The 27,774-nt window shown below is 48.4% G+C and overlaps 1 protein-coding gene across 1 annotated transcript in view; it reads left to right on the top strand.

The window, feature by feature from the left end:
• The window catches only part of EPB41L5 (erythrocyte membrane protein band 4.1 like 5), a 108,851-nt gene extending 84,792 nt beyond the window's left edge, over positions 1-24,059 (top strand). The window contains exons 17-25 of the mRNA XM_058664187.1: positions 1,038-1,198; positions 5,663-5,766; positions 8,395-8,523; positions 11,154-11,215; positions 14,572-14,662; positions 15,847-15,921; positions 17,416-17,457; positions 17,775-17,905; positions 23,782-24,059. Coding sequence (XP_058520170.1) covers positions 1,038-1,198; positions 5,663-5,766; positions 8,395-8,523; positions 11,154-11,215; positions 14,572-14,662; positions 15,847-15,921; positions 17,416-17,457; positions 17,775-17,905; positions 23,782-23,848 — 862 coding nt within the window. The 3' untranslated portion in view covers positions 23,849-24,059. The remainder of the gene's footprint in view (positions 1-1,037; positions 1,199-5,662; positions 5,767-8,394; positions 8,524-11,153; positions 11,216-14,571; positions 14,663-15,846; positions 15,922-17,415; positions 17,458-17,774; positions 17,906-23,781) is intronic.
• Positions 24,060-27,774: the final 3,715 nt, after the last annotated feature.

The raw sequence follows: 27,774 nt of genomic DNA, 5'->3' as shown, positions 1-27,774 counted from the left end.
CTGTTATGCCAGACATGCCTTCCCCTTACATGTTGTTCATCTTGGATAATGTAGCTTTTTTTTTCTCGAGAAGTTTGATTTGGATTTTTTTTTAATCTTCCATGCTTCTACTTAGTGTTTATAACATGTGGGGGCCCGGGGTGATGGCCTCATGGCTGAATCTCATCTTACATGTGCCAGGATCCCATATGGAGTGTGTTTTAAAGTTCTAATGTCATCATCTGCTCATTCTGACATCTGGTTAGTTCTAGATCAGTTTCCATAGCTTTTTGGTTAATTGGCTAGGTAATCCTGGAGCAGATGTTTACCACTGACTTCACTCTCTTGGGTGCCAGATGTGTTCGTCCTAAATTCCCATGAATCTCAACCTTTGTTCTTGAATGTAGTGAATTTATATGGTGCCAGCATGATCTTTACAGGTTCTGGTTTTACTAGCCCCTCAGGCGGGTCTGAGGCAGAGTACTCAGAGCTCCACAGCTCTATGCGTGTGCTTGGAGCCCTGCTCAAGGTGAGTGCTCCCGGTCCCCTCTGCTCCGTCTGCTGAGCTCCTTCCGGGGGAACTGGCTTGTGTGGTGCTCTTTTCTCTGCTTGACACTCTCCTGGTTGCCATGGTTCCTCTGCTCTCCTGGTCCCATCTTCTTGTACATGGGAGTGTGCTGTTCCCTGCCGCACTTCCCCATCTCTGCACCATGGCCGGGAAATTCTCACAGGATGCTTGGTCCTAGGGCTCGGCTCAGCTATTGGTTCCAGTTCTTGGGATCTCTGTCTTTTGTTGCTTCATGCCTGGTGTCTTGGAAATAGCTCAGTGTGTTCCTCCTTAGGTTGGGGATCCAGACCTGTTCCTTTTATACCACCTGTCTTGGAAAGAATTTGCCCAAAAAGGTTTTGAGAGAGAAATGAAGTCAGTTAGGGTTTAAACTCTCAACCTTTTTTCTGCAAACATCTGTGTGTGTATGTGTGTGTGTGTGTGTGTGTGTGTGTGTGTGTGTTTCACAATAACCTTCTTGATCTAAGTAACTTTTCTGCTACTTTTACAGCTTGCCTGTGAGTACCAATTTGCTAGAAAGCCCAGATTTGCTGGAAACGGCCATAGGCAGTGTTGTGGATACCTCTGACAAAATGGAACCATCCCATGCACCGGATGATCATTCAGCTGCGAGACACATGGGATCTGAGGAGCCTGCCGTCGAATGCAGGAGTAAGTCAGTGTTCTGTAATGCACTGGTGACACCTTTTAGTATTATCTTCCTATGAAGAACTAACCAGATGTCAGAATGAGCTAGAGAAGTTCCTCCCCAGAATGTTGTAAGAGTTGAGTTTTAAAATTTCATTGGGAATAGTTATATCTTCTTGCCTTTTTTTTTAACTTAAAGAATCCTTTAGGATCATTTGAAATCCTTAGGATCATTTAATTGAGGCCATTAAGCTTGTGTGTAATTTATAAATCATTAAACATATACAGGGTTTGAAACTTGATCTGTACTTTGTTTCTTGAGCACAAAGGAGAAAGAAAAGAATATCCCCAAAAAGGTTTCCCAGGGCACGGGACTGCATGGGTGTCTCAACATTCTATGAGCTTCTAAATGGGTATGAGGTTTGTGCAAAAATGGAATTTAAAGAGAAGTTTGTGTTGGTGCAGAAAAATTGAAACCCATGTATACAAGTAGTGTCTCAAAAGCTCATGGAAAATATATATCATGAAGTTCAGAAGTATTTTGCATCAAAATTTTCTCATTACCCACAAATGTCTAAAGTACTTGAGTTTTTTATTCATGGGGAACATTGTTGCCTGGTCTCAGTGGCTGCTCCCCTTAACATTCTTGAAGGAAAATTGCTCGTTGAGAATGTGTGTGAGTCGGGCCGGGTGTGAAAACATAAGCTGTGCTTAAACAGGAGACTCATCATGACTCAGGGCACAACGTGCTCATTGTAATCGGCTTGTGTTTACGCAGCTCTACCCTGCATTGATTAGACACCACTGAGTACACTGTTGGGTCTGAAGGGAACATAACAGTGATAGGAGTTGGTATTTGGGGGTGAGCGTCTGTGGAAAGCCGCACAGTGCTGAGTGCTAATGTGCATGGTGCTAGCAGCGTGTTCTTCTGTTCCCTGAGTAACCAAGGCAGATCCACAGCTGAACAAACATGCTAATACATCATGGTTACTGTTACTGCTGCCAGCTGCTATGTTCAGATTGGGCTTTTTTGTTGGTCTAGGTTAGAGAAATAAGAATTAACTTTTTACTGATTATTCGTTTTTGTGTTAGTAGTTTCAGAAGAATGCTCTGATTTGATTCTTTTAAAGGTAGCAGTCAGTAGATGGTTAAGACTCTTCCCTTTCTATTTCTCATGCACTTTCTCTGCAGTGATTTCTTTTGGTCTAGTCCAGTTTTGACAGCCCTGCCCTGAACTCAATTACCTGCTCTTTGTCACCAGAGAGATGGGAGGCCTAGGAGACCAAAGGCATCAGGATTTAAACTGAGAAGCAGGACTGGGTAATACAGAGTGTAGCCAGGGTTAAAGTAAAAGCGGACTATTGATTTTACTTACATTTCATTCTTATATACATTACATGAATTTTTAAAAAGATTTATTTATTTGAAAAAGTGACAGAGGAAGAAGTAGGGAGAGGGTAAGAAGGACAGAGAGAGAGAGAGACTCTTTCTGCTGGTTCACTCCCCAAATGCCTACACCAGCTGAGCTGGGCCAACCTAAAGCCAGGAGCCTGGAACTCCATCTGGGTCTCCCACATGTGTAGCAGGAATCCAAGAGCTTGGGCCATGCCTGTTTCCTTCCTGGTTGCATTAACAGGAAGCTGGATCAGAAGCGGAGTGGAAGGTGCTGAAACATGCACTATGGTATGGGATACGGGCATCACAAGACCCACTCCCGTGCTATAAGTTCATAAAGTTTCAATCCTTCACTGTGTTTTATTAGCACTTATTGAACACTCAGTTTTTAGCAAAGGTGAGCATGGTGAAATGAACAAGCAATACCTAGGAAAGTAAAAACTAAATGAGGTATGATAACTGCAAATATTTTCAAGTCTGGTAAATCAGAGAGTTATTTTAATTCACTTTATTGGGCACTCTTGGGTGAGCCATTTCTGCCATACAGTAAAAGCAGATACTTCATCATAAGTGACTCCTTCATACAGGGAGTGCTTCCACAGTGCTGGCATGCTGTGGAGGTTGGAGGAGAACGGCATGCGTAGTGCAGGGCTTTCACTAACTCAGATGGATACTCAGCCAGAATAATTGTATGTTAACATCTATTACTCTATATGCAGTGTATCGTGTATCTGATTTTAGTTGTGATATCAAAATCTTCATTGATATAAATAAGCAGTTACAGAGAGTGTGAAAAATAGATTATCCTGTATCTCAGAACGTTCCTCAGCTAAACAGAAGTAGCTGAAGAAACTGTTTCAACCAAAACAAAAAAGCAGCAACAACAAAAACAAAGTGTTATCTTACCACCATGTACCACAGCATCTGTGATCTTAGCATTATCATGTTAAAATTGCAGTATCGAATGATTGGAAACCTAGGGAAGCCAAAAGATGGCAGTTAGTTAGCGGGGAGGGGAAGTTTTTAGCTCTGGTGGCATGTCATTGTTTCCCCTGGAGTTGTCAGAGCTGCAGTGGCAGGACCCCACCTGCAGGGACTCTGATGTAGCTGCTTTGGGGGAGTGCCCAAAAGTCAGTATTTCTGGCAAACCCCCCAGGTGGTTCTAACGCGCAGTCAGAGAATCCCCTGGGATAATTGATGGATGCGTCTAGAAGATCACTGTACCCAGAGTACATCCTGTCAGTTTTCCCCTTGTTTCTTCTACCTAATTACATAGAAATTATTTCAACAAGTAACTGAAAATTCAAACTTCAGTCAAATTAATCTCTGCAAATTAAGATAACTTGAGAGTCGTTAACTTAGAATTGATTTGAAAATGAATTTTGTTTAAAATCACTATCTCTTCAGTGGTTAGATGGTTTTATGTTTATCTTTTGCAGCATGAAAAGTAAGTGTGGAGCGAAATGGTTACCCTGTAACATACCCGAGAGTACCAATATGTAATATAATGAGTCCATGAGTTAGTTAAGTTATATCCCTCATCAGTTAGCCCCACACAAGTTTAGTTTCAGTCAGTGTGTACTTAGGGCCAAGGAACAAAGGTGGCAAAGTACTGAAGTTTGATGTGTGCTTGTGTTACCCGTAGGGAAGAATAAGATCCACCTGGATCACCATGGAGGTGGCAGAGGCCTAAGGATTTGGGCTATCATCTGCAGCTTTTCCAGGCACATTATCAGAGAGCTGGATCAGTACTGGAGCAGCCAGGACTTAAACCAGCACGCATATGGGATGCCAGCATTGTAGGCAGTAGCTTAACACACTATACCGCAGTGCCAGCCCTGTGTAAAATTTAACCACGCATGTTACTGAGCTCCTATGTCAGTTGCTCTTCAGGAATGGTACATAAAGAACAATTTTTGTATTAAGGATTACTTTTTTAAAAATATTGCAGCCACCTTTTTTTTTTAAGGATTTATTTATTTGAAAGTCAGAGTTACAGAGAGGGAGAGACAACACAGGCAGATCTTCCAGTCACTGGTTCAACTGCCCAGGAGCCAGGAGCTTCTTCCATATCTGCACAGGGTCCCAGGCACTGGTTTTCCCTGGCCATCAGCAAGGAGCTGGATGGGAAGTGGAGCAGCCGGGACTCAATCTGGTATTCATGGAATGCCAGCTTTACCCACTATACCATAGCACCAGCCCCAGAATTAATGGAAAATCACTTAGTTATGGAGAGGAAATAACTGTTTGTGTGCATTCACTTGGATTAATTTTTTTTATAAATAGCTCTTTAGTTTTTTTTTTTTAAAGATTCATTTAGTTTTATTACAAAGTCAGATACACAGAGAGGAGGAGAGACAGAGAGGAAGAGCTTCCTTCCGATGGTTCACTCCCCATGTGAGCCGCAACGGCCAGTGCTGCGCTGATCCGAAGCCGGGAACCAGTAACCTCTTCCGGGTCTCCAACACGGGTGCAGTGTCCCAATGCATTGGGCCGTCCTCGACTGCCTTCCCAGGCCACCAGCAGGGAGCTGGATGGGAAGCAGGGCTGCTGGGATTAGAACCGGCGCTCATATGGGATCCTGGGGCGTTCAAGGCGAGGACTTTAGCTGCTAGGCCACGCCGCCGGGCCCGGGATTAATAATTTTTTTAAAGATTGATTTATTTTTATTGGAAAGTCAAACCTACAGAGAGGAAGGGATACAAAGAGGAAGATCTTCCATTTGCTGATTCACTCCCCAAATGGCTGCAATGGCTGGAGCTGAGCTGATCCAAAACCAGGAGCTGAGCTTCTTCCAGGTCTCCCATGTGGGTGCAGGGTCCCAAGGCTTTGAGTCGATCTCTTCTGCTTCCCCAGGCCATAAGGAGAGAGCTGAATGGGAAGTAGAGTGGCCAGAACATGAACCGGCACCCATATGGGATCCTGGTGCTTATCAGGCAAGGGTTAGCCACTGAGACACCTCACTAGGCCCAGATTAATAATTTTAATTAATGATGATGGTATTGAGGGACAAAAAGGTCAAAGCTTATATCTGCATGCTTACATAGCTGTACCAGCTAGCAGACTAATGGGCCGTCTTGCCGTGCTTTTCAGCACTGGAAGAGCCTTCAGAGAAGCTGAAACAGCTGGCGTTGGAGAGCAGCCCTTTGCCATCGCCCCGCCCCGGTGTCAATGTGAATGTGAACGTCAACAGCCCGGTATGTGCACATTGCTTCCATGTCCACCTCCCAGTCCCCAGGGAGTTTTTTCTTTTCAAAGTTAATACTTTACTCTTCCTGGGAAATCTTTACACAGCTCTCTTATAGCTTGGAGCATCCAAAATGCTCCAAAATCCAAAAAATACCATATGCTGACATGACACCTGTGGAAAATTCTGCACCTGACTTCATGTGACAATCTCAAGCAAAATATAAGTGCACACAACAAAATGTACATAGATACTTTCAGGCAATGTGTATAAGGAATACATGAAACATAAATGAACTCTGTATTTAGACTTGGGTCTCAAGATAACTCATTGTCTATATGCCAATATTTCAAAACCTAAACACCTAGGAATTCCAAAATACATCTGGTCCCAAGCATTGTTTTGGTTATTAGAAAAATTATTTTTATTCATTTCAAGGGAAGACAGAGGAAGGAAGAATGAGGGAGAGAAACAGAATTTTTTATCCATTGATTTACTCCCCCAAAGCCTACAAAAGCTAGACTTGGCCAGGCTAAAGTCACGAGTCTGGAACTCAGTTCACGTCTCCCATATGGATGACCAAAGCCCAAGTACTTGAGCCACCACCGCTGTCTCCACATTAGTAGGGGCCACGGTTGGAAGTGGAACTGAGACCCACAGTGAAAAGGTGGCCTGCTCTTAAGTCTTTTCTTTTCATGTAACCTGTCCTATTGAAGGACTTGCTGACAGCCTTTTGTTTCTTGAAGATTTATTTATTCGAAAGGGTGAGTTAAGGGGGGGGGGAGCTGAGAGTTGGTGGAAACCTATGAAACAGCTATTTGTTGCTTTTTTAAAACTCTGCATGTGTCCTGCTACCGCATAATGGACTCTGAGCCAGAGTCTGTTAAACTAGACTCGAAGCTTCGAAAAGAGGATGAAGAGGTATGTGAGCTAGGATAGGAAGAGGGGATGGTGGGATCCGTGAAGGACAGTTGGTGATCACCTGGGGATCAAGAAGCTGACACTTGGGAAGAATTCAGTGTTGTCCTACTAAGTAAGACTACCTTAACTCTAGTCAGCTGGAGTATTGTGAAAAAGTTTTGCTCATGTGTGTGTTAATGTTTAGCGTGGCGCATTTGTAACCCGGGCTACCTCTGCTATCATCACGATTGCTTATGTAGGGCCAGCCTGCCTTGATGTCAGACTTCCCAACACTAGGGATTTGGGGAAAGAGAGACTGCTGCAGGTATACCGCATCCTCCTCTCGGGCTGCCCCACTGAGGTCTGACGGCGCCACACAGCTGTACGAACAGTGGAGTCACATGTGGTGAGAACCCACTGTGGAGGAATCCTGGGCCTCATGGGACCTGTATCACTCTGGGCTCATAGGGTCACCTGAGATCTCACATGTTGTTGAATCAGTCCCTCTGTTTAGTTCTGCTCCTTGAAAGGTAGAACCCCCTGTGACATCCATAGGTGGATGGCAGGCTGTTAACCCTCAGGGAACTTTAGACTCGTCCCACCAAGCCCCACAGAAGCTAGTGTCACAAGTATCCATCTCCAGTGACTTTTTCTTGGCCAGCCATTGTGCTGGTGGAACACTCCCATGGTGACAGCTGCGGAGTACCAAGAAAGGCAGAACCAAGACCAGGAAGACTAGAATTTCTTTTTTTTTTTTTTTTTTAAAGATTTTATTATTACTGAAAAGCCGGATATACAGAGAGGAGGAGAGACAGAGAGGAAGATCTTCCATCCAATGTTTCACTCCCCAAGTGAGCCGCAACGGGCCGGTACGCGCCAATCCGATGCCGGGACCAGGAACCTCTTCCAGGTCTCTCACGCGGGTGCAGGGTCCCAAAGCTTTGGGCCGTCCTCGACTGCTTTCCCAGGCCACAAGCAGGGAGCTGGATGGGAAGTGGAGCTGCCGGGATTAGAACCGGCACCCATATGGGATCCCGGGGCTTTCAAGGCGAGGACTTTAGCCGCTAGACCATGCCGCCGGGCCCGAGACTAGAATTTCTTACATAAACCAGTGCTGCAAATGGTGGCCAGAGTGATGCTAACGAATGATCAGCATTGCCATTAGTGAGTCTCAGTCATTTTCAATATTAGGTGTACAGATAATTTGCACTTCTTTTAAGCTTCTTACTTTATTCCTTCCGCTTTCTTTATTTTCATAGTTAGTTCTATTTCTACAGCTGTGGTCTTTGTTGTCTAGATGTGTGTGTATTTTCATATTTCTGTGTCTGAGAAGGACCTATTTGTGCCACTGTTCCATCAAATCCCAGATCCTAGGCACAGTCGTTTTGCTGGTGACCACTCTAGACTATGGATTGGTGGAGATCTTTAGAAACCGCTGAGGCCAGCTGCACGTCTTTCAGATGCCTGTGCCTTCTGGGACAGGTGCCAGAGTTAGTGGCCCATACGAAGAACCCTGACTTGGGCCTTTTTTAGGCTAGGTTTAGGTGGTGCCCGCAGACACTGGCACCTGTGAGGCCGCAGCTGCTTTAGGCATCGGTTATGTTTGCCACAGGGCAGGACAGCTTAGTCTACACTTGAGCTCTTGGCTGCCAGAGTATGAACCTCCATCAGGTCCTTTCTTGTTCACGTGTGACTGTGGTCTTATTAGCACTGATGACAGCGTATTTTTAACCTCTAGGGGGAGGTTGTGAAGTTGACCGAGAAGTGTCTTAATAACGTCATCGAGAGCCCAGGACTGAATGCTGCGAGAGTCCCTCCCGACTTCAAGAGTAACATTCTGAAGGCTCAAGTGGAAGCAGTGCAGAAGGTAGGCTGTCTTGACTAGACACGGTAGTATTTTTAAGGACTAGTTTCATTTATTTGAAAGATAAAATGACAGAGACAACCAGAAAGAAGTGTCTTCTATCTGCTGGTTCACTCCCCAAATACACGTGACGACCAGTCCTAGACCAGGCCAAAGCCGGGAGCTGGGAACTTTGTCCTGGCCTACCACATGGGAAATTAAGCACTTGGGCCATCATCTGTTGCTTCCGAGTCTCATTAGCAGGAAGATGCATTAGAAGCACTGAATAGCCAGGACTCAAACCATACAGAATACTGGCATCTCAGATGGTGGCTTAACTTGCTGCATCACAACGCTTGTCCTGTGAACTGTTAGATTTCTTCTAAATTCTAAATTAGTCTGTCTTTATCTGGGCACTACTCACTTTCTGTCTACCCTCAATTTAACCAAATGCTGATGTGGTTAGCAACAACACCGAGATGGCAAAGGATGTCGTAAGTACAGACCAGCCTCATAGGACTGTGTGTCACCCTGCTGTCAAAGGCATGGCATTTTTTCAATCTGATAAGTACATCTGAACACATCTACCACTGACACCCTGCTTCACAGTGGAAGACACAGACACTGAATTAATCATACTGAAGACCATCCCTGGGCAGGGTGGTTTTGCATATGTTGCTGATATCAGTAAGTGGTGGTAAATACAGCCGTATATGCAGCTGTACATGCGGTGTTATGTAGAGTGCCATGAACACTCCAGAAAAGAGCTTTGGAATCGGACCCAGAGTCTCATTCTTAGGTATTTACACCTAAGGGAAATGAAAACTGAAGTTCACACAGATAATAGTACAGGACTGTTCATTGCAGCTGTATTCATAGTAACTTAAAACTAGAAGAGCTCAGATGTCTACCAACAGAGAAACACAAACTGTGACGTGTCCATACAGTGCGATGCTGCTTAGCAAATAAAAAAATGAATCAGTAATACATGGAACAAACATGGGTGAATTTCAAAAGCATCACACTGCTCAGAAGAGGCAGACCCAAGGAGCTGATGCTGTGACGATGTGGTGCCGCTTCTTATATGGGCACCGGTTCATGTCCTACCTGCTCCATTTCCAATCCAACTCCCTGCTTCTGGCCTGGGAAAACAGCAAAAGATGACCCAAGTCCCTGGGTCCCTACAGAAGACCCAGAAGAAGCTCCTGGCTCCTGACTTCAGATCAGCTCAGCTCTAGCCATTTGGGGTATGAACCAACGGATGGAATACCTTCCTCTCTCTCTCTCTCTCTCTCTCTGTCTTTCCTCTTCTCGGTATAGATCTGCTCTTCAAATAAATAAATAAATAAATAAATAAATTTTATATATATATTTTTTTAAGATTTATTTTTTATTGGAAGGGTGGATATACAGAGAGGAGAGACAGAGAGGAATATCTTCTGTCTGATGGTTTACTCCCCAAACCGCTGCAATAGCTGGAGCTGAGCCAATCTGAAGCCAGGAGCTTCTTCTGGGTCTCCCACGTGGGTGCAGGGTCCCAAAGCTTTGGGCTGTCCTTGACTGCATTCCCAGGCCACAGGCGAGGAGCTGGATGGGAAGCAGGGCTGCGGGGATTAGAACCGGAGCCCATACAGGATCCTGGTGTGTGCAAGGTGAGGACCTTAACCACTATGCTATTGCCAGGCCCAAAAATATATTTTTTAAAAGAGGCAGATCCAAAAGATAGCTATTATTATATGATTCCAAGTATACCAAATTATAGGAAGCATTGTTTATGCTGTAAATGCTTTGGATGGATTATATGAAAAGCCTCAAGAGAATATTTGGGGACCCAGCATGGTAACCTAGTGATTAAATCCTTGCATGTGCCAGGATCCCATATGGGCGCCATTTCATGTTCCAGCCACTCCACTTCCCTTGCAGCTCTCTGCTGTGGCCTGGGAAAACAGTGGAGGATGGCCCAGAGCCTTGGGACCTTGCACCCATGTGACTCCCAAGGAGGCACCTGGCTCCTGGCTTCAGATTGACTCAGCACCGGCCATTGTAGACATTTGGGTAGTGAACCAGTGAACGGAAGATCTTTTTCTCTGTCTCTCCTTCTCTCTATAGGTCTACCTTTCCAATGAAAATTTTTAAGATCTTTAAATAAATATATATAAATATAATATATATTATATATTATATAAGTATATATATTTGGGAAGGGCAGCTGGAGAAATTACACATGGTGGCTCTATGCAAGTATGTTTATTTCAATTTTCAATAAGCAGTGTTTAAAAAGTTTTCATCCCATTACATGTAAATATAAAGGCTCTCCACCAAGCTCATGAAACTATGTATCATGAAGAAACTATATGGATTTCAAAATAATTATGCAGTCATTTAGTTCCAGTTTTCCATGGACTTTTTGAATGCAGAAGTGACAGACCGTGCCTTAGATAATTGAGAACCATATGACAAATGCATATGAATGTGTATTCCAAACACATGATCATCAAATCACAGGATGACCCTAGGAGCAGTACTAGTAAGATGTAAGGAACCTCTTGTTTCAAGAGAAGCAAGCTAGTACTTGTATTTTTACTGGAAAGAAAAGTTAATTTCTTGTTATTTTAGTAACAAGATTAATTTTTTTAATGATTTCATTTTCTTAGGTTCCAAGAGAAGATGGCTTAAGTCATAAAAATGCCAGTATTCAGGAGCCTCCTGCAAACAGGTACTGCAAACAGGGCCAGAGTGAGGCGAAAGTGGTTTTTTTTTTTTTCCCTGCGGTCTTTTGATCTTTCTGTCTTCTTTCTTGATCTACCACCATGTAGTCTCCAGGCATCTGTTTGAAATACAGCTGCAGTCCACTCTGTTCTGTCCACTGTTAGCGCTCCTTATTATCTAGTCTCCTGTGTTCTGGACTCAAACTGTAGGGGAGAGCCCATCTTCCAAGCGATGTTCAGGCCTGTGCTGCCTGTGGCAGGGATGTGTGCTGTGTCTCGTCATTTCTGTGGACTCCCATCCTCCCGCTGCCTGGAGCTTGGAAGCTTGCTGACCCTGGGTTCTCAGTATTCTTACCACTTGCTTCAGGTCCCTTTGTTGCCTTTCATGAGTTTGATGCCGCTCATTTGCCTTGCTAAGCTGTTACTCCCCACCCTTTGCCAGTTTGCTTTGTTCTTTCCTGGGTAGCTCATGTTCTGATTTTAGCTGGTGTTACGAAGTGCCATTTCTTTCCCCCTTACTCAAAACTTAACTCTATGTAGGGCTTTCTGAGGAATCACATTCAGTTCCAGGAACTGTGGCCCACATGGTAGGTTTGCACAGAGCCTGCCTTGTCTGCAGAACGACCATCTGTTCTGTGCAAACCAGAACAGCAGCTTAATTCTTCAACCTATTTAATGAGTATTAGTACTGATGTTCTCAGTGCTTCTGCTTTATTGAAAAGTTCATCTCATCAAAAGTATTTGTTTGCCAGGAGTGGTGGATAGGGACAGTTTGCCCCTATATGTATCAAAAGAGACTCCACCTTCCAGGTTTATTTTTCTAAATGGTTGTTCTTACTTCAGATAGACTGAGTTCTTGTGTAAACCTAGGTCTATCCTTGAACCATTTCCTTTTTAAGATTTATTTATTTTTATTGGAAAGGCAGATATACAGAGAGGAGGAGAGACAGAGAGGAAGATCTTCTGTCTGATGGTCCACTCCCCAAGCAGCCGCAACGGCAGGAGCTGAGCCAATCCGAAGCCTGGAACCAAGAGCTTCTTCCTGGTCTCCCACGTGGGTGCAGGGTCCCAAAGCTTTGGGCCATCCTTGACTGTATTCCCAGGCCACCAGCAAGGAGCTGGATGGGAAACGGGGCTGCCGGGATTAGAACCAGCACCCATATGAGATCCCGGCATGTTCAAGGCGAGGACTTTAGCTGCTAAGCTATTGCACTAGCCTGAACCATTTCCTTTTGTGTTCATTTCTTTTTCCCCATGCATAGCTCACTTTTTTTTTTTATTTCGTATCTCCTTTTTAAAAAATGAAATAGAAACAAGAATGGGCCATGCCTAAGCCAGAAGCTGGAACTCCTTCCAGGTCCCATACGTGGGTGGCAGCAATCCACCCATGTGGATCATCACCTGCCATCTCCCAGGTGGCCATTAGCAAGAAACTAGAAACGGAAGCAGAGCCAGGACTCAAACCAAGCTTTCTGATGTGGGATGTAGGCATCCCAGAGAGCATCTTCATCGCTGTGCCCAGTGCCTGCCCACACATAGCAGCTCTGTGAAGCCATAGTGTCAAGAGCTAAAATGTGGCCTCAATGATTTATATTCCCACCAGCAATGGACATTGATGCAATTTCTCTATATCCTCGCCAGGGCTGGCATGATCACATAGTAGGCTAAGCTTCCATCTGTGGCACCAGCATCACCTATGGGTGCTGGTTGATGTCTTGGCTGCTCTGCTTCCATCCCAGCTATCTGCTTATGGTGTGGGGAAAAAAAAAGATGGCCCAAAACTTTGGGACCCTGTACCCGCTTGGGAAACCTGGACGAAGCTTCTGGCTCTTAACTCCTGGCTTCAGATTGGCGCAGCTCTGGCCATTTGGGCCATCTGGGGTGTGAATCAGTAGATGGAATATCTTTCTCTCTGTCTCTCTTTCTCTCTGTAAATCTGTATTTCCAATGAAAATAACTTAAAAAAAAAAAAAAGATTATGGTAAGAGTGAAGCAGTCTCATTGTGGTTTAGGTTTGCATTTACCTAAAAATTATTCAGGTTAAGCATCTCATGTAGTATGTTTTCTTTGAGGAAATGCCTGTTCAGCTCATCTATTTTTTTTGTAGTAACAGCTTTATTGAGGCTTCATTAAAATTCCTTACGGTTCTCCCATGGAAAGTGTACAATTCAGGAAAGTTTGGTGTTCTCACAGCCGGATGCAGCCATCTCCACAGTGTGATTCCAGAGGCTTCGTTGCCTTCCTGAGATGCCCTGTACACTCTGAACTACAGCTCCTTGCTCCCCGCACTCCCTACCATCCCCCCAGTCCCAAGGAACCCCTCAGCCCTTACCTGTCTCTCCCCACTGCCTGTCAGTGGAATCCTCTCAGGTGAGATCTTTTGGGCTGGTTGCTTTCCTCTGGCTTAGGGGTTCTTGTTTTGTGTTCAAGATAGGTGTTTGCTCTAAAGGCCTACGTCCTTTACCAGTGTTAGAAAATTGTGAGGGATGATCTTATTAGATGCTCTAAATCTATCACCTGGAGCAGCTGCGCCCTGCCCCTCTTTATACTTCTGTCTTACCTCTCATGACCTTGTGTCGTGGGTGCTGCAGCCTTAGCTTCCCCTGTTCTCTGCGTCTCACTTCCCCAGTGGATGGCACGCCTCCATTTCTCCTCCAACTGTGGCTCACACACCGGTCGGTGATGCTAGAGTGTACTGGCATGTGGAGCTCTTCTTCCTGGGGGTGTCTTCCCCAGCATCTGCAGCTGCCCTCTCCTTGCCCTCAAGGTGGAGGCGTGGCGGGGACTTCCATGCCTACCACTTGCCATTCCTGAGGGCTGTGTCCCCAGTTGTGTCCCCAGAATGTGCTGGGTGATGTCTGAGTCATGGAACTTCCCTACTGGTGTGTTTGACAGTAGCTCCAAAGCCATCACTGTGCCGATCTGTTTGTCTCCTGGATGACTTCCCTGGACTTGGTGCCCTCAAGATGACTGCAGCATTTAATATGCACATGACCTTAAAGCTTTCTTCTACTCTGTAGGTTTCAGGAGTTCCCAAAAGCTCCTGAACTTCTTCCAGTGGCAGCCTTTCTTTCATGGTTTTGTTGTATTATAAATACTGTCTTTTGTTCAAGAAAAATCTTTCCTGTTGTCTTACTGAGCTTTGAGGAGGGAGGCCAGACAGTGTGCAGGTTTGGTCACTGAGAGCAAGTGCTACTGGGGCCTGAGAGCTGTGGTAGGGCAGCCAGAGAGGGGTAGAGGGCTCCCAGGGATGTGGGGGTAGGTGCTGTGCGCCCATCACCAACGCCCTCTTGTTCCTTCATCCCTCGTTCTGCATGCACCAGTCCCCTTACTCCCTGACATGGCTGCTCTTTGCTTTCCGCAGTGCTGTGTTCAGTGAGAACAGTGTGCCCCTCTGCAAAGACATGCTGGGCCTCGCGCATGCCACACCTGCAGACAGCAGTTGCATCCTGAAGGTAAGGCGAAGGTCATTTACTTATGTCTGTCCAGAGACAGGTTTAGAGTGGAGTCCTATGGTACATGGCACATTCTACTTACTAAATAAATGTTTATTGTGTAAAATAAGCTTTTTGAAATAACAGGGACCTCATTGGTTGTGTTATAATGCAGCCAGTTCATTCCAACTTTTGGCTTTCTTATATCTATGTGTCATATCCATGTCAGATTAGGAATCCGGGAAGCCCAGTTCATTGCCCATGAATGTTTAAAAATTGTCTGAAAGAGTTCCCATTCCATGGAGTTCTGGACTCCTAGCTTCAATCTGGCCAAACCCTGGCTCTTGTATGCATTTGGGGAGTGAAACCAGTGGATGGAAAATGACTCTCTCTTTCTCTTTCTCTCTTTCTGCTCCTCTCCCTTTCAAGTAGGTGAAAATAAATAAACATTTAAGAAAATTTTTAATATCATTTTGGTGATAGTGTGATGGGGAAAAATGTAAAAGATTGTGATATTTGCCCAGGCGGCAGCAGGGAGAGGTGTGCAGACAAGAGGAGAAGGGTGTGGAGAGGGGCAAGACTGTGCTTTCAGGAAGTCATGAGCACCCCCTTTGTCAGATCTATAAATGGGTAAATAAAATAAAATAAAATAAAGTTGCATGTTGAAATACCAATTGAAGGTTCTCCACAACCTGAAGGCAGATTGAAGTAAAGATATATAAATGAAGGGTCTTTTCTTTAATTTCCTCCTAACTGGGTTCCTTTTTTTTTCTTCTTGTCATATTTGAACTGTATCTTCTATTTTTTTTTTTTTTTAAGTTTCTTACTCCTTTTCTCTAAACATTCGCATTGCAACACAAAACTGTGTCCTGTGTAAGGTGTTCGAATACTGAAATTCATTGCAGTTTTATTGGGGGAGGGCTGAGGCTATAAACAGTAATGTCCCGTAGAGAAGCTGTTGGAGTTCTGGCTTCTCCTGTATCCATTGTGTCTGCCACTGTCATCTCGTCTGAAAGTAAGGAGCCAGGGCAGTCCTGTCCAGAGAAAACAGCGGCATGAGTTTTGAGTTCAGCTTACAGCCTCAGTACCCCTCCATGCAGAAGTGGAATTGTCAAAGAGCACCGGATGATCAGTTGAGGGGAAGGGAAGAAACAGTCTGATGATGAGTGAGTTGGTTACCAGCTGTGATGCCTTGACTTCCCCAGGAGGCCACTGATGAACTGGACGCCTTACTTTTGTCTCTGACCGAGGATCTCACTGAGCGCACAGTCACACCTCAGGTGAGCATGCCTCAGCATAGCCCACTGGGAAAACATTTCTTTTGTGGGTTTTTTTTTGTCTGTCTGTTTTGGCTTTTTTTCTTTAAAAAAAAAAAAAAAAAAAAAACTGCCTCTAGGGTCCAGAATTTTCCTTTTTAACAGTTAAAGAAAGCTTTTCATTTCTGTTTCAGTAACCACTTCTTGTTGCCTTTCCTTTACCACTTGGAATTTGTGTGTCACTTAACGAAAGTCACATGTAAACCTATTTGTAAGGCAAGCCCATGTTAAGTGAAATGAAAGAAAACGGGGATAAATCTGCTTAAAGAATTAAGACAATAAGGACATATTTAATTGCAAAAATTTACAGCAAGCGAGAGCCCAAGAATGATTTGCTAGTATCTCTTTGGACAAACCATATTTGAGAGTCTATCTTCCAATTGAGTTTAACTCATTTATTATAACTGTGGTTATTGTATTTATTTCTGCTAAAACTTTTTGTTTATTATTTACCATATGCCTCCTCTATTTCCTGCTGTTAGTGCACATATTCTTTTATTTAATTCCATTTTTTTAACTTTTTTATTTTGATGATCTTTACATAGTTGATTAGGGCACAAAGGGTCAAGGGCTACAGGAAAATGGGCAAGACCATTGCTTCCACATTCTCTTTTTTTCCTTCCTGTATCTGGGGGAAGGGGAGAGACAAGGGGAGAAGCCACACCTAGTTTCCCCACCATCCCAGGGTCCCCGATGTGTGGGGCATGCTCAAGTGGTTTCAATAGTTCAACTGTTCTGAATTGTTGCTAATCTCGCCACTCCAAGCACAATGAAATCTCTTCAGAATCCACTGGCTGATATAGTCCACCTTAGCATCTCCACTTGCCCAGATTTTCACTGCCAACACATGGTTAGGGAAGTTGATCAGTTTGTACCAGGTGTCCTATGCGGGCTCCAGTGTACTACCGTATTCTCCATGAGGGCACATATTCTTAATATTGGAAGGAAAGTTACATTTTGTATTTTCATTCTTCTGATGATTATCTAACTTATTAAGATCCAATCTTACATTAATTTTCTTTTAAATTTTAGTGCTAAGAGCACCAATGGTAAGGACCAGCCTGAGTCTCCACTATAACGGGAGAGGGCTCACTAGGTTACAGTTCTACACCTGGAGGTAACATCTGGAAGACTAGGCATTTACAAGGAGGTTGAGAAGGCCCCGAGAGTCATGCTGAGTGTGGTGTTCCTCTGGCAACCATTGCAAGGTCCCGAGGGACAAAGAACACCCTGTACGTGGATAGATGTTTCACTCTGTCTTTTCATGGTAGCATTTCTAAGCAGGGGCGTTCTAGTCCCTGGCAATGGTAAGAACTAGTGTGTGTCAGAAGGAAGGGTCTTGGATTCAGAAACCTACCTCAGGCCCTACAGCACATGTCATTATGACAAAAAGCATTGTAGTTGTTGAGATAAGCCCATTTCCCCCATCAGTAAATCCACGTCTACAATCTGTTTTAGGTGTCTTCAGCAGCCACAATTACACCCCGGTGGATTGTTCCGGTAAGTTCATGCTTTTTCTTGGGATTTGTTTCTCCTTCCAGCTTCCCTTTTAGAGTCAGTGAAGGATCACAAGGGTCTTGGCTTTACTCAGCAGCAAGGGTGTCATCATCCAAGCTCTGTTAGCCTCTGAGCTCCAAACTATTGGATGCTTAAGGAAGCCGAAAAAGCCAAAACAGAGATCTGAGTGAAGAAGGGTAAACATAAATCAAGAACGATAAGCATGAACCTCACAACTTTCTTCCATGCTCCCAGGTCACTGGTGAGCTGACCAGGCAGGGCTGCCATGTGTGTTGAGACATGTCGTTCATCTCCCCCAGCAGGGCAGCGCCATTGCCAATGGGCTCGCAGGCTGTGGAGCGTCCCTGACAGGGAAGGAGGGGCCTGGGAAAAAGGACGGACTGTCGCTTATCTCACCACCAGCGCCATTCTCAGTCGACGCCGTCATCAGGTGAGGCCACTGCCACATCCGATGGGAGGAAGAAGAGTACAGCTACTCATAAGCAACACCATTACTTCTTTTTTTTTTTTTTTTAAAGATTTATTCATTTTATTACAGCCAGATATACACAGAGGAGGAGAGACAGAGAGGAAGATCTTCCGTCCGATGATTCACTCCCCAAGTGAGCTGCAACGGCCGGTGCGCGCCGATCCGATGCCGGGAACCAGGAACCTCTTCCGGGTCTCCCACGTGGGTGCAGTGTCCCAAGACATTGGGCCGTCCTCAACTGCTTTCCCAGGCCACAAGCAGGGAGCTGGATGGGAAGTGGAGCTGCCGGGATTAGAACCAGCGCCCATATGGGATCCCAGGGCTTTCAAGGCGAGGACTTTAGCTGCTAGGCCACACCGCCGGGCCCACCATTACTTCTTGACTGACCTCAGATGAACTTGCACAAGTCTCTGTTTTGATTTGGCAGAGTGGACTTTTTTTCTCATTAGTAGTAAATTTTCTGCAGAATTCCCGGGCATACCTCCATTGGGTGTGTTTGTAGAGTCCTGGCCGAGTGACGACACAAGCAGGCTTGTCCTACATCATGTGACGTGTGTGTCTGTCTCCTAAGGAGGTGGTAGATGTGGCACCACGCAGAGGGACGAGCCCCAAGCGCAGGCCCTGAGATGGTTTGAAAAAGCCTGTCATGAGCTCGTTCTAACACATTCCTTCCCGCAGAACCTGCCCTCAGTTGGTGATTTTTTTTATGAGTAATTAATGAATTTGGGGGCCTGAGCTCCCATCTACTGCCCCATTCCCCAAATGCCTGCATTGCCTGGCTCTGGGGGCACAAGCCAGGAGCCAGGAACCCAATCACTTGAGCCATCACTACGGTCTCCCACAGTCTGTTAGCAGGAAGCCAGAGCTGGGACTGAGCCCAGGCACTGCAGTGTGGGAGGCCAGGGTCCTGCCCAGCATCATATCTCTCAGACCAAGTACCCGTCCCTCGGAAGGGCTATAGTGCTGCAGCTGGTGGCTGCTGGGGCCTCAGCCAAGCCTGCTGGGGGACAGATCTGTTTACAGCCTCCCTGCCCTGTCATGGTTCTGATCAGCACTGCCAGTTCTCGTCACCACCTGGTGTCATGAATGTGGGTGACCTGAAGTAGATTATAACTAACTAGAAAAGAGAAAATTATTAGATTTACTTGAGAAAAACACATGGTTTTACTTTCAAATTGTCTTTCCCGTGACACCGTTTTTCACCCAGCAAATACTTGCTGAGTGTGTGTTCTGCACCACACATGAATTATTTCTGCCCTGAGACAGAAAGATGTGGGAGCTCCTGTGGGAGGCTCACATCTGGCCAAATCTCTTCATACAAATTTGATGAGTTGCTTTTCTAAACATTAATATCCTTAGTAATTGCCACTGTGAAAACACAGCTCGCCCTCCGAGGGACAGCTCGATAGGCTCAGTGATTAAGTGTACACAACGAATGGGTGTCCTGAGGACTTCCTCCTCCATCACTGCAGATGCTGCTAAGGCTTGTCTCCACTCCTCCCACAAACCCACACAAATAATAAAGGATCTAATGAGATCATAAGTGAAATCTGTCAGCTGAACAGAGTCCAGAGAGAAGCCAACACATACATAGTTATCTGGTTTACAGAAAGAGGTGATGGTGTGATGCCGTGAGGAGAGAAGGAAGAAAATCAGCTGGGCGTACTAGTTGTCCATGTAGGAAATTTGTAATCTTTTTTCTTTTAAGATGTATTTATTTGTATTGAAAAGTCCGGTTTACAGAGAGAAGGAGAGACAAAGATCTTCCATCCACTAGATCACTGCCTGAGCAGCTGCAGTGGCCGGAGTGGAGCCAATCTGAAGCCAGGAGCTTCTTCCAGGTCTCCCATGTGGGTCCAGGGTCCCAAGGCTTTGGGCCTTCCTCTGCTGCCTTCCCAGGCCACAAGCAGGGAGCTGGATGGGAAATGGAGCAGCCAGGACATGAACTGGTGCCCATATGGATACTGGCAGTTGCAAGGTGAGGGTTTAGCCACTAGGCCATTGCACTTTTAAATTTTTTTTTTTTTTGAAGGTTCATTTACTTTTTTTAAAAGGCAAAGTTATAGAGAGAAGGGACTTAGTGGGAGAGAGATCTTTTATCCACTGGCTCACTCCCTGAACAGCTGTAATATCTAAGGCTAGAACAGACCTTAGATATAAGCCAGGAGCCCTAAACTCCTTGTGGGTCTCACATGGGGGTGAACCATCTGCCTCTGCTTTTCTACAGGTCAGCAGTGGGGAACTGGATGGGCAGTGGAGTAGCTGTGACCCGAACTGGTACTCATGCATGATGCCAGCATTGCTGGTGGCAGCCTAACTCACTGTACCACCATGCCAGTCCCTAGAATTTTAATCCTTTTAGAAAGGACATTTGTTTGTAAAATGTAGTACTTTTGAACACATGCCTCTTTTTTTTTTTAAGATTTATTTATTTTTATTACAAAGTCAGATATACAGAGAGGAGGAGAGACAGAGAGGAAGATCTTCCTTCCGATGATTCACTCCCCAAGTGAGCCACAACGGCCGGTACTGCGCCAATAGGAAGCCAGGAACCAGGAACTTCTTCCAGGTCTCCCACACAGGTGCAGGGTCCCAAAGCTTTGGGCCGTCCTCGACTGCCTTCCCAGGCCACAAGCAGGGAGCTGGATGGGAAGTGGAGCTGCCAGGATTAGAACCGGCGCCCATATGGGATCCTGGGGCGTTCAAGGCGAGGATTTTAGCTGCTAGGCCACGCCGCCGGGCCCGAACACATGCCTCTTAACTCTGACATAGCTCACACTACAGTGTGTCCTATGACGGTGATGTTAGAACTCAGTGACAAAATTCATCTTGACCCGACCTCCTGGAATCCACAACCACCTGTTCAGGTGGAGTACAGATCCAACTCAAACCTCAAACAAAAAAGCGATTCAAAGGACATGTTTGTCACCATCCTTGTCATCTTTAGGTAAAGTATTTTTTGTAAAACAGTTCACAGAATTTTAATTGTTCAAGAATAATTGGTAACTTAAGAAATTGCATTGACCTAAAGCACAAAGGAAAAGCCACAGAAAGGGGCAGAGCATGCAGCCTCCCAAGTGCTAGGGTGTCCCTCCCCTCCGCCTCTGCGTGACAAAGGGCTCACTCACAGAATAGAGAGCTTCTGGAATCAGTCCAAAGGCCAAAAGACTTACGCAGGCAATTCACAAGAGGATGGCCAGTGGACAGATAAGACAGCGGGCAGTGTGACTGGCCATTGAGGAATGCGGACTCTAAGCCTGGTGTGACGCCCGCTGCTCACCGCTGGAATGGCTGAAGCTGAAAGTTCCCGTAGTACAGAGTGTGGGTGAGGACCCGGGGCAGCTGTCCGTGTGCGCTGCAACGACCATAGGGAAACCAGCCTGGCAGTGGCGGCCGAGGCTGAGCACGGCCAGGGATTCGGTGCTTCTGTTCTTCAGGCCATGCTCGGTGAAAATACGAATCCCGTGTCCATCAGAGCCATAAACAAGGATGTTTATAGCCGCTACAGTAGGCATCATGGTCGAACTGAAAACTCGCCAAATGCCTTTAGAAGAGAGCATTGAAAATCCTTGAGCTACAGCTTCTGCGTAGCAGTAAACCAGTCCCCACAAACGTAGCTGTGATAGCTGTCTGTCCCTGTGTCACAAGCACGGTAGCTGAAAGCAACAGACAGCCGTAAGCTCATTTCCTGTGCGTCCAGAATCCAGACACAGCTGCCCTGGGTCCTGTGGGTCAGGGTCTGTCACGACTAGACACGACCAGATTCTCAAGGCTCTGTGGTTGGAGGGAGGGCCTCCTCCGGTCGTGGTTGGTGGCAGGGCTGCAGCTGAAGGACACGGCTTCCCCCTAAGCCTCACACACCCCTGCAGCCTACTCACTTACCCCTCCAAGCAATGGAATTGGCTGGCAAGACAAAACTCAGAGCCTGTGTGGTCTCATCACAGAAGTGACACCCCATCCCTTTGCTGTGATCTGTTAGCTGCCCTCCCCATCAGGGAGAGGAGGTACGGTGGGAGTGTGGACCCCAGGGGGTGGCCTCAGCCAGGTCAGGTAGAGGAATAGGGCCTTGGAGGAGCCAGGCAAGCCAGGCCCCGGGTTTAGAAGTTTCCATTAGGAGTAAAATTCTGAAGTATCAGGGAGGCTTAACTGGAAAAGGATGAGGTTTCCAGCCTGGCTTTTTTTCTCAGCGCCCAGAGTCCTGTTGACCTTGCACGCATGCCACAGGTGAGGAAGCAAGGGGCCTGACACCTGGAGAAGCAAGGCTCGCAGCTCCTGGCCTGTGTGCCCGCATGCCTCGGGCAAGTAGCCTGGAAGCTGCCTGTGGGCTCCCCAGGACTTGGTGAGCACTTCCTCCCTGCCCAGGCCTCTGCAGCTTCCACAGTGCCCAGGGGTGTGGGGTGGGCGAGGAGTGGAAGGTAGACCACTTCCTGAAAGATGATATCTGAGGTTAGAGAAGATACTGCCTTGCATGACTGACCTGGCAAGTCCACTGAGCACAGCAGCCCCAGTGGAGGGGAAGGGGCTCCTCAAACCCAGACTGCCCACCATCCCAGAGCAAACAGTGGAGGGCAAAGGAAAGTTGACTCCATTGACAGAGGAGAGCTGTAGCAGACTTTCTGCATCTGGCCCGTGGTGGTGCTTTGGGGCTTTTAAAGAGACAGAAGGCAGGGGCAGTGAGGAATAAGGGGAACAAAGGACAGGGACAGCTGGGTGTGGCCTCCTGCCAGGTGAAGGGTCTGCCTGCCCTGGTTACCAGGTCAGCCCTGGTCAGCAGTGCTGTCCTGGGGGGGAGTGTTTTCTGGCCCAGGTGGCCTCAGGCAGCTCAACGTGTGTGCATGCTGGTGGCGATTACTTCCTGCCCCAGGCCTGGAATTCCCCTGAGAGAAGCCCCTGGTGTTATCTACTCAGGAAGCAAATGACCTCATGAAGCCACCAATTAGAATCTTCTGGTACCACACCCTCAAAGAAGGGAGGGAAGCTGGGCACCTGGGGCCTGAGGGGATCCTGGTTCAGCTGGTTCAGGCCCGTTTCAAGGACATAACTCTGCTCTCGTGGAAGAAACTAGACCACCCTGAGGCAGTCGGGGAGGTGGAGGGGGGCTGGCACCCAGGTGCAGGCCCCGGGGCAGCTGCCAGGAGGCAGCCCTTGAAACCAAGCCTCTGGAATTCCCAAAAGGAGACACTTTCCTGCTGGAAGTTGCCTTTGGGTGAACTGATGAGGGAAGAGGGAGCTGGTTTCTCTACATCACACCCTTCCCAGGCTGCCCTGCCGAGGGGCTGCCCCGGGCAAGGCAGCCACAGCCTTGCCCACAGCTATGCAGGGCAGGATCCTAAGACAGCTGCAGCCGTCCTGAGGACTGCATGGCCAGAGTGCAGAGCGGTGGGGCAAATGACTACAGGCCGACCCCGGACACTGCCAGCCATGTGTTACGACTTCAACCCTAAGTAGACGGGGCTGTACCCTAGCACCCGAGGTCATGTGGTTCACCACCTGCAGAATCAGAGTGGATTCACTGGTGTGGGAGCTCGGGCCGCTGTCAGAGACAGTGGGCGCGTCCAGCACATCCCTGCCCACTTCCCCTGGGATTCCCCAGGGGTCACCGTCTGGCCAGCACAATGCGTGTGACCCTTTAGGGAACCCTGGAAGTAGGCTGGGCACCTGTTACTCCGGAAGTGTGAGTGCGCGTCTCATTGTCAAATGAACAGAGTGTCAGTCATCCAGGAAACTCTTCCTCCCAGTCCTTCCACCCACTCTGAGCATGCAGTGCAGGCGTGCTTAGACATGAAGCCTCCCTGGTCACCCCGCCTAGCCCAGTAACCGCCCTTTCTTCCTTCCAGCTCAACCCCCGCCCTGGCGGAAGAGGCCGCCCTGAAGCCCAGGTGCTTACTGACCACCGAGCTCTGACCGGAAGCCTCCCCCTGCCAGCAGTCCGTCCCAGAATCCGGTTCAGCTGAATGTGTTGGACTCCGCAGCAGCTCGTCCTGTGCCAGTAGACAAGAATCTCTGCCTAGATTTGACTTTCCGTCCGCCTGGAGCGATCTGGTGGCGCCGGCTGCCCTGAGCCTGGCTCTCCCTGCGAGTTTCCTCCGAGCTCGTGGCTCCCCCTAGCGGCTGCGGCTGCGGCTGCTCACGGCCGGGGCGAAGGCCTGCCGGCTGTGTGGTCTGGGACTGGCTCTGAGCTCCTGCTGGGGAAATTCGTTTTGCCCAGACATTTCCTGGAATCAGGAATTTGGAAAGCTAACATGGACCCTCTGTAGGTAGATTGAAGGCAGGTGTTTTTTCCCAGTGTTTGCTAAAGAGAAGTTTAGAATACAGAGGGTATTTGTAAGTCTCTTAGACTTGATTTCCTGGACTGGTTGGTTGTCTGAATCGTCCCGGTTTACATGAAGGCCTAGCGAATAGCAACGAGAACGGTGGAGGAGTGGGCTGGCTGCCGTGTTTTCAGGTGGCTCCGCCTCCCGTGGCAGCTGTCTCCTGCACCGTGGCCTGTCCTGTGGCTGTGCAGTGGAGAGGCTCCTAGTGGTTCCCGCGGCTGGATGTGGCTCCCCAGCCAGGTGGGAGAGGCAGACCACCGGGCACCTGGGCTCAGGTGGTGCAGTGCAGCACAACAGAGCCCCATGCCCGTGCCCGTTTGCATCATGGCTCATTTTCTATCCCTAGCAGCTGGGTACATGTAGAGCTTACAAACCGGCAAACAGCAAAAGAAAACGCCTTCAGGATGGATGTAGGGGCAGATGTAGTGGGTGAGAAAGAAGTTGTGTGTGTGCCACAGGGTAGCAGAGCCTTAAACAGCAGACTGAAGGGACTTGAGTTGTGTTAGAAACAGGGTGGTCAGTTTAAACATGTTTCCTAGAACTTTTCTCCCATTTGGCTCCCCCCCCACCGAAAAATCTGGCTGTTAACTGTAATCTGTATATAGAAGAGCGTAGAAGCATCCCAGTGTAATATCAACACGCAGAGTTAACCCACTTTAGCTGGGAGACTTCAGAATGAAGGGGCCTCCTCAGTGGCCGGGGGGTCAGGGAGGCCCTGGGGACCCTCTGCCGGGGCTGCTGCCCCCTTGCTCTGGTGGGCCGAGCACCTGCACTGCGGGTGTCAGCATGAGCTGGGACAGCCATTTCCTGTCCAGCTTAGGAGGGGGCGCCACTCTTTCTGCCAACACTCGACACAGCTCAGGAATGACGTCATCAGAGACGCCCCAAGACTTTTGCATCTTCAGATTCCTGTGTTCCTTCCAAGTAGGTGGCTGACAGGGGCTTTAGTTCACCTGCAGCTGAACCCAATGTCCTGGCACACCCGCCAACCACTTGGAAGGGACTCCTGGCGCTGTCCCCAGGGCTGCTCTAATGGCTGCCCATCCCCCAGGGGAAATGACAAAAAGAAGGCAGGGCTGTGCGGGTGACAGGGAGCCAACGGCCCTGAGAGAATGGCGGCCACTTCGGTGGCCCGGGCAAGGGTGCAGAGGGAGAGAGGCTGCCAGGGCAGCCAGCAGGTCTCCAACCCGTCCATTCTAACCCTGGCAGGAAGCGGCTGGCACAGGTATGCAGGGTTCTGCCACCCACCCTCGGCTCTGCCTAGGGGGCCAGTGGCCTGAGACAGCACTCCAGCATGACTGGCAGGTTCACAGCAATGGTCCAGAGTGACCTCGGGAGACCCCCGCTGGGGAGAGTGAAAGGTTAGGTTTCCCTGACACTGTGTAGCTGTTTGAAGGTGACCACTCTGAGAAAGCAGGTGCAGGTCCGCCAGCCACCTAGCTGTGTGTGTGTCTGTAGCCCCCAGCGGCTGGGAGCCTGGAGCCACTGCAGGGCTGCTCTCTTCCTGTGTCCTGGCTCACGCCTGTGCCTCCCTACTTGCCTAGCAAAGCCCCCAATGGGAGCACCCCCATGGCTCCTGCAGAATCACCGGGCAGTTTTTGGGGGAAGGGTCTGTGTCGTTTGGAGTAAGGGTCCTGGGAGGTGGAGGTGTCATCTCCCTAAGCGGCGGAAGCCTGCATGCAGAGGCCTTGGCCCTCACCTGTGTGAGGGGGCGGAGGGTGTCAGCCTGCAGATGTGACATGCACCGCTCAGAGATGTCAACCCTGCATACCATGGCCTCGTTGGACACATGGCAGCTGCAGAGGGCGGCTCAGAGGCAGCAGCCCCTCAGATGTGAGGAGCGACACGTGTTGGGCACGAGAGTGGTTGGTGACCTTGGCAGTTTCTCTCAGATCCCACACCCTGGGCACTGCTCCCTGTCAGGTGCGCCTGAGACTATGCCCTGGGAGTTGCTTGTATGCTGAAGCAGGGACCCTCACTGCGACCCCACACCAATAAAAGCCGCTGTGACACTGTGTGCACCTGTGGTTCTCAGATGGGCGTGGCTCCTGCGGGGCCTGGGCGGTGTAAGCTGAGTGCGCTTGAGCGTCTGGAACCAAGACCACACCCCTCACCCCGTGACCCGCAAGGCCCGAGTATGTGTCTCAGCGTGGGCCAGGGTCCCTTCGCCGGCTGTAGCCCACTAGGGATCTGTCCCGCAGAGAGCAGATGTTACCATCTGCTCTCTGCAGCTGTGGCGTCCAGGACCCTGTACAACACTGCCCCCTCCTGAGCCCTGAGGCAGAGCAGCTCCCTGGCCTAGGTGGGTGGGAATGTGTGAAGGTGGGGACCGCTCCCCCGCCCCACAGGGAGGCAGAGGGCCTGGTGTGCGTGTGGACTCAGCTGCCAGTCCCCAGTGAGACAGGACAGCATGTCCCTAGTGTCCAGCTGCCCCACACCGCTGAACTCACATCCCTTCTTTGCCCTGGACACATCTTGGCCTCTCAGTACTGGGCAAGGCTGATGCCTGGCTCACTCCCCAAATGGCCATAACAGCCAGAGCTGGGCTGTTGGGAAGTCGGGAGTTTCTTCTGGGTCTCCCATGTGGGTGGCAGGGGCCCAAGCACTTGGGCCGTCCTCCACTGTTTTCCCAGGCACATCAGCATGAGAAGTGGAGCAGTGGGGACTCAAAACTGGTGCCCATGTGGGATGCTGGTGCCACAGGTGAAGGCTTGATCCACTATGCCACAGTGTACCTCCACCCCAACCCGCTGCTGACCTGAGTTTCCTGCCAGGCTCCCACTACCCCAGATTGAGGTTGGTGGCCAGGAAGTCCCATGGGGACTGCTGTGTTCCTGGGTTGCAGCCACCCTGAGGCCTGTGGTATGGCCTCCTCAGGCCCTGGGCCCTCAGCCTCCCTTGCTCCATCCCTCCTTCACCTCACAGTCCCCACCCTGCCGTGATGACAGCAGCCCAGCCTCTTACTAAGATGAGCCCCCCCCCCAAATTGGGGCAGGGACAGTGGTAAGGGCCATTAGTTCCAGCCACCCACCTTGGGTCTCAGGTGGTGACACTCCCGAGGGCCTTTGTTCCCTCTGTGGGGAATTTTTTTTTAAGATTTATTTTTATTGGAAAGGCAGATTTACAGAAAGATCTTGCATCTGCTGGTTCACTCCCCAAGTGGCCGCAGTAGCCAGAACTGAGCTGATCTGAAGCTAGGAGCTTCTTTAGGGTATCTCACGTGGGTGCAGGGTCCCAAGACTTCAACCATTATCAGCTGTTTTTCCCAGGCCACAAGCAGGGAGCTGGATAGCAAGTAGAGCAGCCGGGACAGGAACTGGTGCCCATATGTGATCTCAGCACACACAAGGGGAGGATTTAGCCACTGAGTCATCACACCAGGCCCTGTTGGGGATATACTGAGGCTAGATCCTGTCTGGAGGATGTTGCTAATATAGGAACAAGCAGCCTGACAGCCACTGGCATTGGGACCACTGCACTGGCCAGAGCCCATTTACCATCAGCAGAATGCCACAG

The sequence above is a fragment of the Ochotona princeps genome, chromosome 5 (assembly GCF_030435755.1).
Source record: "Ochotona princeps isolate mOchPri1 chromosome 5, mOchPri1.hap1, whole genome shotgun sequence".
Taxonomy (NCBI): domain Eukaryota; kingdom Metazoa; phylum Chordata; class Mammalia; order Lagomorpha; family Ochotonidae; genus Ochotona; species Ochotona princeps.
Note: the sequence above shows the minus strand (reverse complement) of the source record. Positions and strands in the feature narration are given on the sequence as shown.